Source organism: Aptenodytes patagonicus, chromosome 6 (assembly GCF_965638725.1).
Source record: "Aptenodytes patagonicus chromosome 6, bAptPat1.pri.cur, whole genome shotgun sequence".
Taxonomy (NCBI): domain Eukaryota; kingdom Metazoa; phylum Chordata; class Aves; order Sphenisciformes; family Spheniscidae; genus Aptenodytes; species Aptenodytes patagonicus.
The window spans coordinates 33,760,120-33,779,648 of NC_134954.1; the positions used below are offsets into that span (position 1 = coordinate 33,760,120).

The 19,529-nt window shown below is 41.4% G+C and overlaps 1 protein-coding gene across 8 annotated transcripts in view; it reads left to right on the forward strand.

Annotated features, from left to right (window-relative positions):
* The window catches only part of AGAP1 (ArfGAP with GTPase domain, ankyrin repeat and PH domain 1), a 392,763-nt gene that overhangs the window by 126,480 nt on the left and 246,754 nt on the right, over positions 1–19,529 (forward strand). For 4 of the 8 annotated variants that reach the window (XM_076342039.1, XM_076342034.1, XM_076342035.1 and 1 more), the window contains exons 3-4: positions 10,625–10,712; positions 11,432–11,443. In XM_076342039.1, the coding sequence (XP_076198154.1) occupies positions 10,625–10,712; positions 11,432–11,443 (100 nt within the window). The remainder of the gene's footprint in view (positions 1–10,624; positions 10,713–11,431; positions 11,444–19,529) is intronic. The other 4 variants (XM_076342040.1, XM_076342041.1, XM_076342042.1 and 1 more) reach the window with 1 other exon arrangement.

A 19,529-nucleotide genomic window follows, 5' to 3' on the forward strand; every position in this document is an offset into this window, starting at 1 on the left:
GTTTTCTTGTTCATCCCTTCCCCTTCTCTTAGTCCTACTAATTCACAACACCCACCAGTAAACTTAGGGCTTGCAGGTGAGACCAAAGCTGCAATTATTATGTGTTGTAATACAGAACACAATTGCCGAGCATTAAGTAATGGTCTTGGGGTACAGGCATTTCTGTGATACCACAGCTGTGGTATACCATTACATATCAATATATCATTATGTGAATACTCACCTCGGGTATCTTGCCCCCATGTTGTCTGAACCAGTGGTAGGAAAATAAACTTCTGCTGTGCGGCTGCTGTAGAGAATTGGTTTTAAGTGGTCAGCATGCATGAGCCGTCCAAGGCTTCAGTTTGTATAATCCTGGATAAAAGCAGAGCTCTTACCATTACAAAAATAATAATTTGATTATACTACTGCAAATTATTGAAGCTGGCAGCACCAGCTGTGGCTGTGAACTTGTGCTCCAGCAAGAAGGGCAAATTAGGAGCTCCATCTGAAATCTGCTCTGCCTTTCCTATACATCTGCCCTTGGGAAGGAGTTGGTGCTGTGAGTCATCTGTGTCGGTCCCCTGATTCCAGCCTCATTGTCGGCTCTCGCTTATGGCTGAGGAAGGAAAGGGCCATGTTAAAAGCCAAACCTGCCTGTTCTGCCACAGTGCTATCATTACATTCACCGTGGAGGATAACTGGGTGCGTTGCTTTAGCTTGCGGCTGTGTTGGGGATGTCGGAAGCATGAGAAGTGTGGAGTATTTGCTCCTGTTGCTGTGCAGTGCAGCAGTGCAGATGGGGAGATGAGGCTTAATGTTGCAAGGTTATGAAGGATCCCCAGCTTTAGCTGCTTGAGCGGGTTGTACTCGGCAGGAGAAGATGGTTAGTAGCTCACTGGGAGAGATTGTCTTCCCTGTAGAAGCTGGGAGGACCTTAAGTTGAGGTGGTTGTTTCGTTTTTGTTTTTTTTTTTTTTCTTTTTTATAGTGGCTGTTGTTATATCCTTAGTCTCTACAGAAGTTTAAGGGGAGTAGAAATGGACTCTGGAAGAGCAGAGAAAGCACAGAGTTGCAGTAAAGAAAAGCCAATGGATGGATTTTTCAACATACTTTTGAGGAAAGAATACCAGCCTTTCTCTCTGCCTCCTTTTTTAGCAATACACGTTGGGCTTGATTTCTTTCCAGTTTTCAGAAGGATATTTGTTTCTGCTCATCAAATACTACCACAGAGTTTTACTTATGGATGATGATGCTTCTGTTACAGTCAAGAGTGTGCTAGGCCAGCTGGGCGAGACCAGTCCCTTTCCCGAGCGATGGTGGTATTCCTGGATCCTGTTTATCCAAATATAAAATAAGGATGTGTTAGGCAGAATAAATGAGAGATCTTTTTGGACAAAATAACTTAATTTGTTCCAAAAAAATATGCAAAACACCGTCAGGCTTCTGTGCTGGATAGCTTTAAAATGCCAAATGCCATCAATACATTTCTGCATTTTTACAAACAAGCTTTAGTAGGATGTGGGCATAGTGGTTTGGATTTATTTTACAGCATGTCTGGCACATGCAAATAAATGATTCATTGTTGCACAAGTCATAACTGACAGAGCATTGTGTTGTAGCCTTGTTAGCTGAATTTTCTCATTTCTGAACTGGGTTAGGGTGGTATTGTTGTTCTGTAACATGCTTGTCATAACTTTGTGCATTTCATATGTATCCATAAATAAACAGAAATTACTCAGATTGTATAAAAATATGGGAGACAGGAATATGACTACTGTAAAAACATGCTGGCATATTTGTCATACTGTGGGGGATCATCCTTAAAACAAGAATTAATCCTGATTAAGAGAGAAATTGTATTAGAAGTCAGATTTTTCCAGTGTAAAGTTTATTGCTCCTAGTTTTCAGAGGTTAATAGTGTGCAGAGACCTGGAGCAGTAATGCCAGGCACTGCACTGAACAACAGAAGGCCGAATTCTGCTAGATTTTAATTTCATGTACTGGTTTCGTATCTGGTAGAAAAGAGATGGCTGCCTTGTCTCTTCAAATGCAGGCACTGAGGTGAGATCTTAAGGAATCCTCTCTCTTACCAGATGAGAAGAGGAGGAGGAGGTAGATGTCTCCTGAATGCTTTCTGAAGTAGTTGTCTAGGGGAAAAATAAAGCTGTGCTGCAAATGCAGATTTTATAGTCAGGTTTGAGGAAACTTGCTTTGGGTTCATGTGATTTTTGAGAAGTTAGTTTTGTGTTGGAGTACTAAAGTTAACTGTGTTAATGCTTTTTTCATGTTGACTTTTTTCACCATTTAAGCTCCTAAAGAACTTTTGTCAGTTTGGTGGGTAGTTTGAAACTGATATAAATTATAAATCCAGGAACTTCTCTATTAAGAAACAATTAAATATTCTGATCAAGACAATCAGTCCTGCATAATCTTTTAAAACACCAACATTTTTTGCCCCTCATCTTCAGACAACGTATGGAAATGAATAAAAGGAGAAAGAGGGAGGAAATACACTGCCTTTCTTTGAGGATTGTGCATGGTTTTTAATAATATATCTTAAGGGAAGAAGGCTCTAGTTTTTACTATATGAGTTAGTGAAGTGGTTTCTTAATTGAAATACACACCTTGCTCCTCCTGATCACTGCTTTCTGCATCAGTTTGTAGCATCATGTTCAATAATGCTCTTCTGGCCAGGCACCTTTGTCTTTCTGGGTGCCTATAAGGAGGAACATACCGGAGACCTGAAGTGCTGTAAAATTACATATGCTGGTATGGTCTCTGGGATACTTGGGGGGAAAAAATAAATTGTATTCTCACATCACTTGATATCTTTCAAGTATTTGGGGTCTCTGACTAAATACAGTAAGATGTCCCAGCCATGGGCAAAGGACATAGCATGTTCACTCTCACCGGAGCCCAAGCTGATGCTTTTCTGTTGTTCCTGGCAGTTTTGCCCTCTGACTGGTTACATTTTTGGCACTGGTATAATATAAAATAGCATTAATTTGCATACGTACAGGACTAGTCGCTTGTAAGTGAAGGTTTCAATATCTGCTGTGAAGGTGTTTGCGTGACTGATTATATTTCCTGATCTAATGGACTTTTTTTGGTGGATGTGCTGGTGCTACACTGGTTTGCTACGAGGTAGGTCAGAAACAGCCTCAGTATGTTGTTTCCAAAGGTCTAGAGCTACTGCTTTTAAAGTGAAAACATAAAACGCTCTTCTCTGTCAGTATTTTCCTAGCAAACCCATGTGAAGCTTGCTTGCTTTCTGATTCTTCAGAAATTGTGGTGCTCAGAAAGGGCCTTAGCCTGGCTATTTATCTGCAGAGGTACATCTAATCTACTGATTTACAGATGGGATTTTTGCTTTGCTTGCCGTTTTTGGCCCAGACTGTCATAATATAGAGCTAGTGGGGAAGAAGGAGAGGGGGACGCTTGCCTTGGGAATGTGGTATTCAGCTTCTGCTCTGGGGTGAAGCTGCTGTTGTAGTGAATATAGCCTACTGATGAGCTACGTGCAGAAGAAAACAGGCAACTAGCAAGCAGTTGAGTTAACAGATTTGAAAAGAGATTAAAATCTGGAAAACTGTGTCTTGGCTACTTCAATTTAATAAAAAACAAGTTATATTAAGTTTTCACACACTAAATCTTAACTATTTGAGTGGTCGTGAATCCTGAACAGTGAGAAATATGTAGTTCTAGGTGAAGGGAAAAAGGTGGGAAGTAACCTCTCACCAGGAGGCTTTGTATGGAAAGGGAGAGGGTATCAATTTTGTGGTGAGGAGGGGTGCAAAGGCCAAGTTGTTATTCACAGGATTTCCTCAGGCATCATGTTAGGGTTTTTTTTTTTTTTTTTTTTGTCTGAGAAGTATGGAGGTTTATTTGAACATTTTGCTTATTTAGAAAAACGTATGGGTAGACAAGCTTACTATAGTTTATTGGCATATAATGGAGGGAAAACTCATTCACTTAAGAGGTTGCTTGATGTTTTGGGGTTAAAGGACATATGTTAGAGATGGTATTTTCTTCCTCTTACCTCTCACTTGATATCTGGTTGAACGTTGGAGAAAGCTGAAATGAAGTTGTGGTTAAGTCAAGCATTCAGAATGGAGAAACAGGATTTGGATGGCAGTGCAGTATTGCTTTAGTTTTTGTTCTTTGTATGTGCAGGTGGAAGTCCCAAGCTGTTTCCCCCCCACTTCTGACTATCTTCCCTATACACTGAATGGGGGAATTGTGGGGATCAGTGTAATAAAAAACTAGCTAATCAATATTGTGTGTTTTCTTGTGCCATACAGAATCTTAGGGCTTTGCTTACTGTCCATTCTTCATGTTCTCTTCTGAATACAGCAACTCATTTCTGTATTAAGTTTTCTTTAGGTCTTGTCACTTAATTTTCAGTGACACACCATATACTTTCCCAATGCATCTGTGAGATGAAAGAAAAATTTTCAAAATGTGGGTGCTGGAGAGAGAGCAGTTTCATTTCTCCTAATAGCTTGTGCTCAAGGTGAAAGATGTCGAGCCAGAATGTGCAGGAAACTAAACCCAGTGCAGTCCCACCACACGTGTGCTCACACCACTCGCTCACAGCTGTTGTCTCTCTCATGTCGGCAAAACATGAAAGTCAGTGACCTCATGTTGTAGTTTTTCTGAGTAGGTTGCCCAGAGGACTTAAATGATCTGCGTACCTAAAATGTTTAGTTGCTCAAACCAAGAGACTTTTCTAGACTCTTTTTCAAAACCTTTGCTTTCAGCCAGTAAGTGTGGGCATCTTGGAGGTAACAGCCTTGGTTGTGTTGCAGGTCTGCCCTGCTTGCAAAGACAGGGTGTGTGGAGCATACTAATCTTTTAGGAGGTCTGAGGTATCAGCTGTATCCTTTTCTTGTTGGTGTTTAGCATCCTATGTGATGAGGTTTATCAGGTAGATGTCAGGTACCTGTAGAAGTTACCCTTCTTCCTAGAGAGGTTATTGGTCCCTTTTTCTGTGAAGTTGCAAAAGTACATCTTGATAAGAAGATATCTTCTGTAACTTCTTTTTTTCTGGGTTCCAAGCGAAGCTCACTAGTCTTGAAGGGGAAAACAGATCCGATAAATGGTTTTGTTTTGGCCAGACCTGAATAAAGCTCTGCAGTGTGCTTCCAGAGAGCATTGTCCCATCAAAGTGGGGTCTGAGAATGCAAGGTTAGTCAGCCACAGAGGTGGCGTTTGCCTCTGTCACGTATCTTGTACTTAGTTTTAGATGTAGACATCTCGGTATGTCCTAGCATGGCCTGTGATTTCTGTAAGCTATAAGTTAGATTAAAAGCTTCCAGTATGGTACGCTGGTTTAAACACTCTTCAAAATCAGCTCAAAGCCCAACAAACGGATATGAGTTGTCCAACCGCTTGGGCTGTGGCTTCCTTTTTGTTTTTGTGGGACTGCTCTTCAATAACAGCTATGGTTATAGTGGGTTTCTTGTTTTATGTTTCTTTTTCTCTTTTTTTTAATTACAAACCGTTTTCTGTTCAAGTTCTTTCCTGCTAACCTGAACAAGTCGAGGGTGAAGCTTCCTGTAGCATTAAGCCAGCGTGGGATCTGGTGTCTCTTTTCCCTACCTTTTCTGCCCCTTACACCCTCAAGTTAGGTCATGGTTTATTCTTGTTTGCTATTACTTTTGAAATCTGTTTTGGGGTTCTTGGGTTTTTTTTTTCCTTCCACTGTAGCCCACACCATTCATCACGCTTAAAGCTTATGCTATCATAGGGACCAAAGGGTGATGCGAGACTGTCTTCTCTTTACTCTCTGCCTAAGCTGCTGCTTTATCTGAGCTGTTCTTGCACATCAGCTGTAGAGGTAAAGTGGGCATCCTTTGCGGCACTGTTACCCTTGTCTTAATTGAAAGTTATTCTGGGTTGTAAAGAATAAATAATTGGTGTGTTGTCCTGCCCCCACCCCCCCACTCCAAAACTGTCATTGGGTTGGTTTAAGGTGACACCACTCTGCTTTAAGCAATTTTTGATAAGGATAGTTTCTTACCAGTTAGGTTTAAGAAAATGGAGTAGAGAATGTGCATTAATGTGTAATTTGTTCATGCTGCCTCTGTCAATTTGGCAAACTTGGGCAGATTAGCAGAGTTCATCCCCTCTCCAGGGATCTTTTGTTCTGAACCTTTTGGTTAGGGTCAGGATAAACATGTAAGAACAGAGTAGGCTTAGGTTTGTTTTAAAGGACGAAATAAGTTCCCATCTCCTCCCCCAAAAACTGAGTAAGCACAATGTCCTCAGAGTTGTATTCAGCAGGGAGATCTGAATAAGCAGATGTCAACTGAGGAAAAAAAACCCAGATGTTTATTTAAAACATAGAGAAGGTATGTTCTCCAAATCTTCCTGTCCCCCAGACTATGCAGAGCAGGGCAGGCAGCCAGGCTTGGACCTTGCTTCCTGCATCTGTCAGTCCGCTTCTGGTTGATGGTCAGGCCCAGGGACAAATGGGCAGGATTTGTATTGGCCAACAACACAAGGCAGTGGCTTGAAAGGGATGGCTTGTTTGGCATTGTGGGAGTAATGCAGGCAGGCTTCATAACTCCCTCGTAGCCCTTTAAAGCAACAAAAAAAAGCAAATCTTCAAGTCTCTGGCATTTGAGCACCTCTGGGAAGAAAACTGTTTTGGTGTTGAGCTACATTCTATTACTTCTGCCTGGTTTTTAAAAACAAATGCTAGCTAACCAGCTTAACAGAAAAATCATGTATGCTTTAAGATTGACTACTTAGAATCATAGAATCATTAAGGTTGGAAAAGACCTCTAAGATCATCGAGTCGAACCGTCAGCCCAACACCACCATGTCCACTAAACCATGTCCCTAAGTGCCGCATCTACACATCTTTTAAATACCTCCAGGGATGGGGACTCAACCACTTCCCTGGGCAGCCTGTTCCAATGTTTAACCACTCTTTCAGTACAGAAATTTTTCCTCATGTCCAATCTAAACCTCCCCTGGTGCAACTTGAGGCCATTTCCTCTCGTCCTATTGCTAGTTACTTGGGAGAAGAGACCAACACCCACCTCGCTACAACCTCCCTTCAGGTAGTTGTAGAGAGCGATGAGGTCTCCCCTGAGCCTCCTTTTCTCCAGACTAAACAACCCCAGTTCCCTCAGCCGCTCCTCATAAGACTTGTTCTCCAGACCCCTCACCAGCCTCGTTGCCCTTCTCTGGACACGCTCCAGCACCTCAATGTCTGTCTTGTAGTGAGGGGCCCAAAACTGAACACAGTATTGGAGGTGCGGCCTCACCAGTGCCGAGTACAGGGGCACGATCCCTTCCCTAGTCCTGCTGGCCACGCTATTTCTGATATAGGCCAGGATGCCATTGGCCTTCTTGGCCGCCTGGGCACACTGCCGGCTCATGTTCAGCCGGCTGTCAACCAGCACCCCCAGGTCCTTTTCCAACAGGCAGCTTTCCAGCCACTCTTCCCCAAGCCTGTAGCGCTGCATGGGGTTGTTGTGACCCAAGTGCAGGACCCGGCACTTGGCCTCATTGAATCTCATACAGTTGGCCTCGGCCCATCGATCCAGCCTGTCCAGGTCCCTCTGCAGAGCCTTCCTACCCTTGAGCAGATCAACATTCCCGCCCAACTTGGTGTCGTCTGCAAACTTACTGAGGGTGCACTTGATCCCCTCATCCAGATCATTGATAAAGATATTGAACAAGGCCAGCCCCAGAACTGAGCCCTGGGGAACACCGCTCGTGACCGGCCGCCAACTGGATTGAACTCCATTCACCACAACTCTCTGGGCCCGGCCATCCAGCCAGTTTTTGACCCAGCGCAGAGTACACCTGCCTAAGCCGTGAGCCGCCAGCTTCTCTAGGAGAATGCTGTGGGAGACAGTGTCAAAGGCCTTACTGAAGTCCAGGTAGACCACATCCACAGCCTTTCCCTCATCCACTAGGCGGGTCATCTGGTCATAGAAGGAGATCAGGTTGGTCAAGCAGGACCTGCCTTCCATGAATCCGTGCTGGCTGGGCCTGATCCCCTGGTTGTCCCGCTCATGCCTTGTGAGCGCCCTCAAGATGAACCGCTCCATAATCTTCCCCGGCACCGAGGTCAGGCTGACAGGCCTGTAGTTCCCCAGAGCCTCCTTCCGGCCCTTCTTGTGGATGGGCGTCACATTGGCAAGCCTCCAGTCGTCCGGGACCTCCCCCGTTAACCAGGACTGCTGATAAATGATGGAGAGTGGCTTGGCGAGCTCCTCCGCCAGCTCCCTCAGCACCCTCGGGTGGATCCCATCTGACCCCATAGACTTGTGAGCATCCAGGTGGCGTAGCAGGTCGTTAACTGCTTCCTTTTGGATTATGGGGGGTTCATCCTGCTCGCCGTCCCTGTCTTCCAGCTCAGGGGGCTGTGTACCCTGAGGATAACTGGTCTGACAATTAAAGACTGAGGCAAAGAAGGCATTGAGTACCTCAGCCTTTTCCTCATCCTCAGTGACAATGTTCCCCCCCGCATCCAATAAAGGATGGAGATTCTCCTTGGCTCTCTTCTTGTCATTAATATATTTGTAAAAACATTTTTAGTTGTCTTTAACAACAGTGGCCAGATTGCGTTCTAGCTGGGCTTTTGCCTTTCTCATTTCCTCTCTGCACGACCTAACGAGATCCCTGTACTCTTCTTGAGTCGCCTGCCCCTTCTTCCACAAGTGGTAAACTCTCCTTTTTTTCCTGAGTCCCAGCAAGAGCTCCCTGTTCAGCCAGGCCGGTCGTCTTCCCTGCCCGTTCTTCTTACGGCGTACAGGGACAGCCTGCTCCTGAGCCTTTAAGACTTCCTTCTTGAAGATCATCCAGCCTTCCTGGACCCCTTCAGGACTGTCTCCCAAGGGACTCTCTCAACCAGCGTCCTGAACAGGCCAAAGTCTGCCCTCCGGAAGTCCATGGTTGCGGTTTTGCTGGCCCCCCTCCTTACTTCACCAAGAATTCTACCATTTCATGGTTGCTAAGCCCAAGACGGCCTCCGACCACCACATCTCCCACCAGTCCTTCTCTGTTAGTAAACAGCAGGCCGAGCGAGGCACCTCCCCTGGTAGGCTCACTTACCAGCTGTGTCAGGAAGTTGTCTTCCACACACTCCAGGAACCTCCTAGACTGCTTCCTCTCTGCCGTGTTGTATTTCCAGCAGACATCTGGGAAGTTGAAGTCCCCCACGAGAACAAGGGCTAGCGATTGTGAGACTTCTGCCAGCCGCTTATAGAACGCTTCATCTGCCTCTTCATCCTGGCTGGGTGGTCTCTAACAGATTCCCAGCAGGATATCTGCCTCGTTGGCCTTCCCCCTCATCCTTACCCATAAACACTCGACCGTATCATCATCACAATCGTTGAGCTCTAGACAATCACAACACTCCCTAACATACAGAGCCACCCTGCTGCCTCTCCCTCCTTGCCTGTCCCTTCTGAAGCATTCATAGCCATCCATTGCAGCACTCCAGTCATGACACTCACCCCACCGTGTTTCTGTGATGGCGACTAAGTCATATCTCTCCCGCTGCACAATGGCTTCCAGCTCCTTCTGTTTGCCGCCCATGCTGCGTGCATTGGTGTAGATGCACTTGAGCTGGGCTATCAATTTCAACCCCAGCGTTGGCTTCCCACCCCTAGCCTTATCTCTAGTGAGCCTGGTTTTATCCCCTTCCCCCTTCAAACCTAGTTTAAAGCCCTCTCGATGAGGCCCACTAATTCATGAGTGAGAATCCTTTTCCCCCTGTGAGACAGCTGAACTCCATCTGTTGCCAGCCGGCCCGGTGCCATGTAAACCTCCCCATGATCAAAAAAGCCAAAATGTCTCCGACGGCACCAGCCCCTGAGCCACGCGTTGATCAGGTGTGTTTTCCTGTTCCTTTCAGTATCCTTCCCTGCCACTGTAGGGATTGAGGAAAACACTACCTGTGCTCCCGATCCTTCAACCACTTGCCCCAGTGCCCTGAAGTCCCTTTTGATCACTGCAGGACTTCTCTCTGCAACCTCATCACTGCCAGCCTGTATAACCAACCGCGGGTAGTAATCAGAAGGCCATACTAGACCAGGGAGTTTCCTAGTACTTCTGTTTGGTTGTCAGATGTTCCCAGTGCAGATGTTTGGGCATGGACGGTTTGAGTTGTAAACTTTTTGGTGAAGTAAGGGACTTCAATATGTCATAGTGGACATGCCAAGATCTATCTGTCCATAGCCGTATATATCATGTGTGTGCTTCAGTAGCGAGTCAATGTGAATCACGTAGTGGATAGCCTACAGAGACATTTTCCAGTATGAGAATTTAGTGATGTGTTTATATTTTTCAGAAAGAGGTGACAAGCTTGCTCTGAGCTTCAAGCTTCTTCCCTGAAGTCTATATATTGCCTGATGTTCCCACTTAGCATTAGTGGCAAGCTGAATAAAGGCGTGCTACTAACATAAACTGATTTTGGTTTATATATTTTGTCATGTATATGCTCTGCTGTGGCCTTAGCTTTTTGGCAGTTACTTTATCTGTTGGCCTATTTTGGAGTGTTTCTATTGTGTGGGCTTTTTCCTCAAGTGCAGAGAATTTATTTCTGCATTAAGATTTTGCTTGATGTTCTGCTTTTTACAGGGATTAATTGCAGATGAACTTTTTTCCTTTTTTTCCAGGGGATTGTGGGTAACCTAGCAAGTGGCAAATCTGCACTTGTACATCGGTATCTGACTGGCACATACGTCCAAGAGGAATCACCTGAAGGTATGTGGATATGCAAATTTCACTATTTTTTTTTTCTCCACAAACTACATCTTTATTAATTTTTAATCATGCAGAAATGAATCAGTAAAGAATCTGATTTGCTATTTCAAAGTTCATGGAGATTTTTCCTTTAACATTCTCCAGACTGAGATAAGTATATACAATGAATATAATTGTAGCTTTTTCATAACTACTTAGCATCCTTAAATACTTCGGCATCCAGTATGTGTCCATATGGGAAACTTCTAGTCCTGTACTGAGAAGAATTGACTGCTCTCAGTAGCGCTGCTGCTTTCAGTTTGGCTGTTGAAAGCCATGTTTACTGTATGTAGTACTGGATTTCTGCAGAATTGGGCCCTTTGGTTTGTGATGTTGGGAGAGTAAAAAAACTTCACAAGCCTAAGCTAAAGATGTAACTTGTTCCTTGTTTAATATATTAAATCTTTAGTCTTGAAGCTGTGTTTTTGGGGGTTTTTTAATGTTCTTATGCCATAGAAAATTAATTTATATGTGAAAACGTTGTAGTGTTTAACATTAATCCAAGTTTATAGCTTGAAATCAAAAATATCACAGTACCCTATAGAGGTGTATCTTACACTAAATACTTTTTTGATTTTTTTTTTTTTTTATTTGTTCTCCTTATGAACTTTTAAATCCAACTCTGAGACACTGAATTTCTGGTTCCTTCTTTTCCTTACTGGCTGTTCCATTCTTTGCAGATATGGATGCAGGTAATTATACATTGTCTTCATGGCAGCTCTTGTTTTGAAGAGACAGACAGCAGTTTCTGTACTATAGCGTTTTCCCCTTGTTTTGTGTATCATTCTGATTTGTTTCCTTTTGATTTCAAGTCTTTAGTACATCTCACTGTTTTTGTCTTTTGCTGTAGTTGTCTTTTCAGCAATAGTTTTGTAGCTTCACACATCTATGATAACATTTGTTTCAAATTAACTCTTAGCAAAGGAAGCTATTAAGCATAGTACTTGACATTTTAACAGTCTCGAATTGTAGATAAAATGGGAGGAGGGGGAAAGGGAGGGATGGACAAGGCTTTTTCTTGTGTAATTGCAGTAACAATCAAGTTTTACAGTTTATAAGCTTGCCTTAAATGTTTTTGCTGCTTTGTAGCTAGGACTGATGGGGTGATAACTGAGCCTTGCAACAAAAGTGCACATAGATCACATTTATGCCTGCTGCTTCTGGATGCTGATAGTGAGAAATGGTTATGTAGTATGTAGAATCACTGAATACAAGTAGTCTTCAGCAAAAATTAGTATCTCTACACATCTCTCTGCTCATTTCATGAACAGAAAATATTTTGGGTTTGTTGTGGGTTGGTTTTTTTTTCCCCAAGGTTCAAATGTATTGATTATTCACAGGGTTAACAGTCCTTTTCTCCTAAACTATGAATATTTTAGATGGTGTTCCTTGAGAGTGTTGCCATCTGTCCTCTTTGTCTTCAAGGATTTTTGTTTACAGTACTTGAGTGATGTTCTGACTGGTTTTCCTGAAAGGATTAGATTACAAAAGCAGTGTCAGATCATTTCTTTGCACATAAGTGTAGCTGACAAGCCTCACTAATGACACCATTCCATTTCATTAACAGTAGAAAAACTGGAATAATTAAGAGCTCTAATTCACCTTGTAAGGGATAGGTTCAAGATTTCTAATCAAGTTAGTATTAAAGGAAATTCAACCCCTATAAACTATCCTTAGTAAACATTTGTAGTAGTGATTTGTTAGTGTTTTATTTCTTTCTCATCCAAGCTAAGTCTGTACGCTGCCGTTGTATAGAAAATACAGCACCAGTGCAGATGGTTCGGTTGCATTGCGGTGCGGGACTTTTGATTTTTATATTCTGCATGGGAACATAGGTTTTGATAAATTGAGACTGAGGGTAAGCCTTTATGTTGGAGACCAATGCGGATCTTCCTCTTTTCCTTTTCTGAGGTATTGTAAATGTGCCAGATTGTTAAACTGGATAAAGAATAGTGTGTATATCAGACGTTAAGGTGTCAGATGCTTGACTATTTAAGAAATAACAAAGTTTACTGACTTCGAATGGCTTGCTAACAGCAAAATTTATCAGGTATCATATAATTAGTATCTAATTGGTAAAATGATGGATGCATACTTCATGTGAAAATGGTGATTACGACCAGGGACCGCTATTTCTGCTATCCTTTGCCTTCTAAATTGCTACAATTGCCATGAAACCTGCCGTGAATTAGACAAGTGCCGGATCTCCTGTAGGCCTTTAAGGTAGCTTCAGCATTCCAGTAAATGAATCTTAAGTATATAAAGATGGCTTCATGTTTCCTTCAGTTCTTTTCTTTAAGATGAGGTATTTCTCTTGCTGCCTGACACCACCTCCCCACCAAGAAGAGGAATCAATATCACACTAAAATGTAAAGCAGTTTTCTCTCGTTGTCTGGCCCAACTTATATTTCTGTTCAAATTCATTTTAGTCTCTAGTGTGATTGTAACATGGAAACCTTTGTTTTCTCAAAGAATAACTTTGTCTTGGGAAGAAAAGTGACTTTTAGACTCTTTTTTTGCCTATTTAACATGCACATAGCTATACTCCTATGTGACACATTTTTAAATCAGATGTATTTTGATGTAAGAAAAGAAATTATGTATTATACAAGTGGGAATTTCAGTAGACTGGCACTTGCAATTTTTTTTCTGTGATGATACGACAAGGAAGTGATGGGAAATAGGGTATTTTAGCGATTTGTGATCTTCTAAGAACCTTCCAAGTGATTGGAAGAAAAACTACTACTAAACAGTGTGCTGGGTTTTTTTACACAGCTGAAACAAGAAGTAAGATGCATGCAACCTGGTATCTTTTTTCTCCTGTCTAAAATTTAATTCTATCTGTAGAAACAAAATGAAACATGGTGCGCATGGAATTTGAGACCAAGGTGAATTGAAGTTTACAGGAACAGTGAGTGTCAGGAGTATTCTGTTACTGTTTGGGTTTTTGTTTCCAAAAAGCCATGGAGGCGTTAAACATGACTTAAAGGCTTTTGCACATCTCTGGTGTGTCTGTGAATGCCTTAATTCATGTCATGATTATTTCAGGTTTTTTTTTCCAGTGAGCCTAATCAAAAAAAAAAAAAAAAGGCAGATGAGTTGTGGTCCAAGGTGTCTCAGCTGGGATGAGGAAAAAGGAGGTTTATTTTTGTCTCCCACCCCACTGCTACAGTAAAGTGAGATGCTAGAACAGACAACTGATGTGAACATGAACTGCTAAATCTGTCCAGTATATCTTCTGTTTAAGAAAACCAAGAAGGGGAGCTGAGGTCACGTTAACAAAATCCCCTTAAATTTGAAGATGCAGAATAGTTGAAGTGAGAGTTAAGAAGGAAGCAGGTTCCCTGCTGAGGAAACAAAATTAAGGTAGTGGCACCTGTGGCTATACAGTACAACTGAAGGGAGAAAGCTGGTGCAAGAGGTGTAGCAACTGGTTTGGCTGTATCTTTGGTAACTTTTGAAAAAGTTCTAAGGGCGCAGGTCTCCAGTGTAATGTATGCTTAGGAGACTGGCTTGAAAGTAACTTGAAGTGTAACTTCTTTCCTGAAATTGGTAATTTCTCCAAAAACTAGCAACAAAAGAGGTATTGATGATTATCTAGTGGCAATCTGCTCTACTTTGGCATTCAAATGAGGGACAAATGTTTTAAGTAGGTTAATAACTAAACGTTTGGGTATATTTAAGATACTCCCCCTCCTGGGTGGAGTAAAACATTTTTTTGCTCTCAAAAGCATGAAGGCAGTCCAGCACCCTGACTTGGGAGAGCAAATAGCTGTTGCAGTGGTGGAGATGTCACGTATCTGTGTGTGGAAGAACTTATGAATATAATATAAATGGAAATCTAGGATGTAAATCTTTGCAATGTTGTCTATTTCCCATCGTCTAGGTTGATAATCCTTAGGCTTCCCTTGTAGTACACAGTGCTAAAAGAAAGGCATTGGGAACCCTTACAGAGAGTTATTTTAGCCACTAATAGGTATCTTTTTTTACTGCTCTAATTTTTTTACCTATGGATTTTTTTATTCCTTATATGATATAAGGAATATATATAATATATATATATCATATATAATATTATATCAATTGCCTTCGATTTCTTCTTTCCCATTTCCTTTTTGTAATTGTAGCCTGTTTTAGTTCTTTTTCTCGTTGGTAGAATGGATTGAAAGCGATTGCATTGGGTGTTTTATTGCAGTTGATGTATTGTGAGTGTTGCCATGCTGTAGCGCGAGTGAGGCACAGCGGTTTGTTTAGCACTTAGGTTTTGTAGCACTGCCTCCACTGCATCCCAGGTGTGAGCTGCAAGCCCAGCAGAGTACCACCGCACTGGAGCCCTTAGTCTGTCACTGAAGGATAAGATGCATCAAATTTCAAGTGCCACTTAATTTCAGTTAGAGGTCTCTTAGGTGTTATGGGCTACGATAAATATGTTCCCCCAGCACTATAGAGTAAAACCTTAATGTGCTTTCCAGAAATCTTGCTTTCCAGCAAATGTGATAATTTGCTTTCTTTCCAAACTTGACCTAAAGATAACTTCATACTGTAACAGCCTCCACTGATTAACTTTTTCAGTACCTGCAATGAACAGTGTATCACTTGAGTAACAGGCATGGTCCTAAAACTTAATGTTTATTATTTAAGTACTAACAAAGTGTCACCTTCAGCTTTCCCTTTAAAAAAGCTGCAATGTGATGAGGTTACTATGAAAGTAAGTTTCTAGCCTGTTACCAAAACATGTAGAAATTTCATATTAGGAGATGCATGTCCATGTTTTTCTATTTCTATCTAGTAAATATTTCCATATCATGCTACTTCAGCAGAGTGTAATTATGCAAGGAGGATTGAGAAAGACTACTTAAAAATTTCAGCTGCTTTTGTTCAGCATCCCCTCATGAGAATTTTGTCTGGACATAGACTCTTAAAAAATACGTATACAAAAAGTTCAAGCATAATCTATTAACCTAGATAACCTTCCAGTTGACTTCATTCATGGAAAAGGTCTAATGCTTCAGTTGCTGGGCTCTGAGATGAAACCAAGAATGGAGCTTGTTCTCCTGAAAAAAAAAGAAAAATATGATTCTTCTTTGCTTGCATTATGTTAAATTAAGTGTTCAGACAAGCAAGGCAGGAAAGGAATACCACGTTTTGACATTCTTTATACCTGGATGTGCTGGGAGATTTAACAGTGAGATGGGGATCACAGTTTGGTGTTTCAGGTTGACTGGAACATGGGAGCTGCAGCAGAATTGGACAACGTTTTCCTTCCGTAAGATAGTGATACTTGTCCCCTTCTTCCCATGATTCATGTGCAAGCTAAAAATGTAATTCTTTCTTCTGTGAACAATTAGGTTCCTAAGGTTGCAAATCTCTTCACAGAAGCCATTAGCTATTTTTATCTAGTTAATTTTTTTCAAATATGTAGGAATCTGGAGGCCATATTTACTAAACAACCAAATTTTATCTTTCATGAGTAAAAGGAGAGGCTCTGTTCCAGACTAATCTGTGTGTTCTGTTTTTGGTGAGCAGGCCGGCTGAAATGTAAACGAATAGCGGAGAAATTTGTCCTCTGAATATGTACTTACATGCTTTTCTTTAAAGATAGAATTTCATGCTTTTTCACTCGTGGTTTCCTGGAATTCCATAAAATCATCACCATACATGTGAAAAATCTACACAGCTTATACAGGGAGATTTTAGAAGAATTCCAAGTGCATGTGAGTTCAAAAAAGCAACATGAACCTTAGAGTCCAGTTCCTTTGAAGGAGCTGGATATTGCATCCATTACAGCATTTGAGCCACAAAACATAGGGAAGCTGAAATTTTCCATGTTGAATTCAAATCCTCGGTGCAGTGTTTCACAAGCTTTTCACAGCACTTTGTGGGGCAGCAGAAGCTATCAGAGTACTTTTTTTTTGTCTGTGAAAATGCAGACAAACGCTGTGTTGTGTGCAGGAGACAATGATGACTTGAGACGTGTTTCAAAATTATCTCCTTTCAGTTCTTTGTCTTCTGTTTTGTTACAATAATATCAGCTGATTATTTTTATTTGGCATTTCATGCTGACATCCAGATATAAAACAACACTTGTCTTTTTTGATCATTTTAAAGTATTGCTGTAGTTGGCGCTCTCAGGCTTTTGGAGCCTTTCAGGCTTAGCATAAAAGAGTGTGTTTATGTATTCTACAATCTCCCCTCTCCAGTCCTTCCCTCTCCTCGTCCCCCTGAGACTGGCTGTGTCGTTTAGCTAATTCTTTGAAAACCTCTCTGTTCTAGCCGTCAAGCTGGCTACTGTTTAAAGTGTTGCACAAACAAGGATCTGTGTTAATTAAACGAAGAAGTTAAGAATTTGCTCTTTTCTTGGGGAGAAGGTGCTGAAGAAGCAGTTTTCTAGAAGGGACTTACCTTTTTGGTTGTGTGCTTTGAGGATCAACTCATCTTTAAGATGTCTTTAACACGTTGCACCTTGAATACTCAAAGGTTTTGACAACTAACGTCTGTAGGATTTGTGCCCTTCTTGTAACAGGCTCCCCTGAAGGTTGTGTCCCAGGTAAAAACTGTAATTCGGATTTATAGCTGCTACTACAACTTTAGGCTCGTAATAGTAATAAAAGTGACTCAAGTCTCCAGTGCTCTTTGCTTTCTGCTGCTGTTGAGTCAGAAGCTAGTTCGGAGTTTCTGTTGCTGGAAGAAGGGCCTGCCTTCCGCTTTCTTTTTCAAATATTAGTTCTGGTTGTATTTCTAAATCAAGTTAGCCCAGTGTTTAGCTCTCAACCTTAAAGCAGAATTTAAACATGTTCTTTAAACATACTTCTTTTTCAGTTTGTATTTGATTTCTTATTGGTGGGGGTTTTTTTCCTTCCATTTAATCTTACCTTGTTTTGGAGGGTTGTATCAAAAAGTAGGGCATAGTAGTTAGCTGATTTTATTCACAATACATATAATTCTCAACAGATTTTTTTTTTTAATTTGCTGCCTTAGCAGGTTGTTAATAGGTTTTCTACATGTTTTAGGAATGACAAGGGCCTTCCATCTTGCAGGATGGCAACATTATATCTTGGCTAAGTGATTGACTGCACTCCACCTTGACGACCCTGCTGGAAAGGCAGGTTGTTCCGCAGGAGGTGCGGAGCTGCCCCTGCTCCATTAACTTTACACGTTGGGGGAAAAGGAGGAAAAAGGGATGGAGGGAGAGTGGATCAGCTTAGCTCCTGACTCTCATGGTCTGGCTTTCCTTCTGAGTGAGACTTTTAAACAGGCAACCTGCTTTCCTCAATGCTGCTTATTTTAAAACTTTCTGTGTATATTTGTAGGGCTGCCACTTGACATTTGGGTAACATCCCTCTGAAAAAACTTGTAATTTACTTTAGTACTGTCATTCTCTTTTCTCCCTCCCACTCCCCCTTGGCTCTGAGTGATACTAATATGAAAGGTGTTCAGTGAAATACAGAAGGAAAATAGATTTTCCTAACCCTTAAGATATGGTATGCTATTATATAATGACCATTCTGTTGTCATATTTGAATTGGAATATTTTGGGAGGTAATTAGAAAAAAAATTATGATAGTTGCTTTGTCTGGGTTTCCGTAGCAGATCTCAGTATGATTTTTTTGTGTGTTCAGACAGATTATAGTATAATCACAGCTAGCTAAGTCCAATTTTAACTTCAGGGTTACTATTTGTAATGTAACACTATAATGAAAGGACAGATACTATAGAAGCCGGCTATAAACTAAGTATAAAAAGTGAAGGGATATTTAAAAAAAGAGAGGGGGGGGGGGGAAAGCCTGAAATCTATGCTTCTATGCTTATAGGAGTTAAGTTTTCGGTTTATCTTGGGGTTTGTTAGCAGGTATGTTAAGATCTTTTAAAATTATGTTGGAAGCTTGTAAAGTTGAACTTACAGAAATTTTGAGCAGATGTTGGCAGGAGATGATTTTTATGTTAGATTGAAAGGTAGAAGGTGTGTGAATATCTGGCTGAATGAGTTAGTGTCTGGAAGATCAAATGTGTGATAAAAAAATAAATAAAATTTTTAAGGAACTGCAGTAAAAAAGAGCTATGGTATTTGAAGTCATAGAGCTAACTTTGTAAGGAAATTTGTTTGGAAAGTGGTGTTTTGGGATGTAAACTTCTTAAACTCAAAGACTGGTGATGGAAACAGGTAGGAGTGTACTAAAGTAGTATCACATCCTGCCCAAAGAACTTGATTGCTGCTGTTTGGTTTTTGTTTGTCTCCAGCTGGCTTGATAAAAATAAGCCTTTAAAATTAGATTTGTAGCTTATATACAGTTAGTGGGTGTGACGTGTAAGCAACTGTCTGCACCTGCTGTCCATAAAATAAATAAAATAGTAAAAAACCAAGTAATAATAAAAAAGCTGTCATGTGCCTGATTTCCTATCTTAGTAGTAGAAATTGAACTATTAATTTAATTGTAGGCCCTTGTCACCCAACACTATGAGGTCAGAAAGGTTCTTTTAGGGGTCCTAGGCAGGATGATGACAGCACTGTATATGGCCGTCTGCCTTATAAAATGGTGTTAGTTATGCTGACCAGGGGTCAGGAGCAGGGGGTGCTGGTCACACCCCTGTAAATTTACAAGTACCTTTTTTCTTTTCCATTTTAATACTTAATAAGGCATAGCTTTTAAAATACCTGAGCATGTTCCTCTGAAGAGTTTTACTGTCTGATTAAGCTCGAACATTTCACATTCATAGTTGTGCCCTGATGAAATTTAAATAAAGCTGTGCGAAGTGAAGAGAGTATGGTGCTGGAGAGAA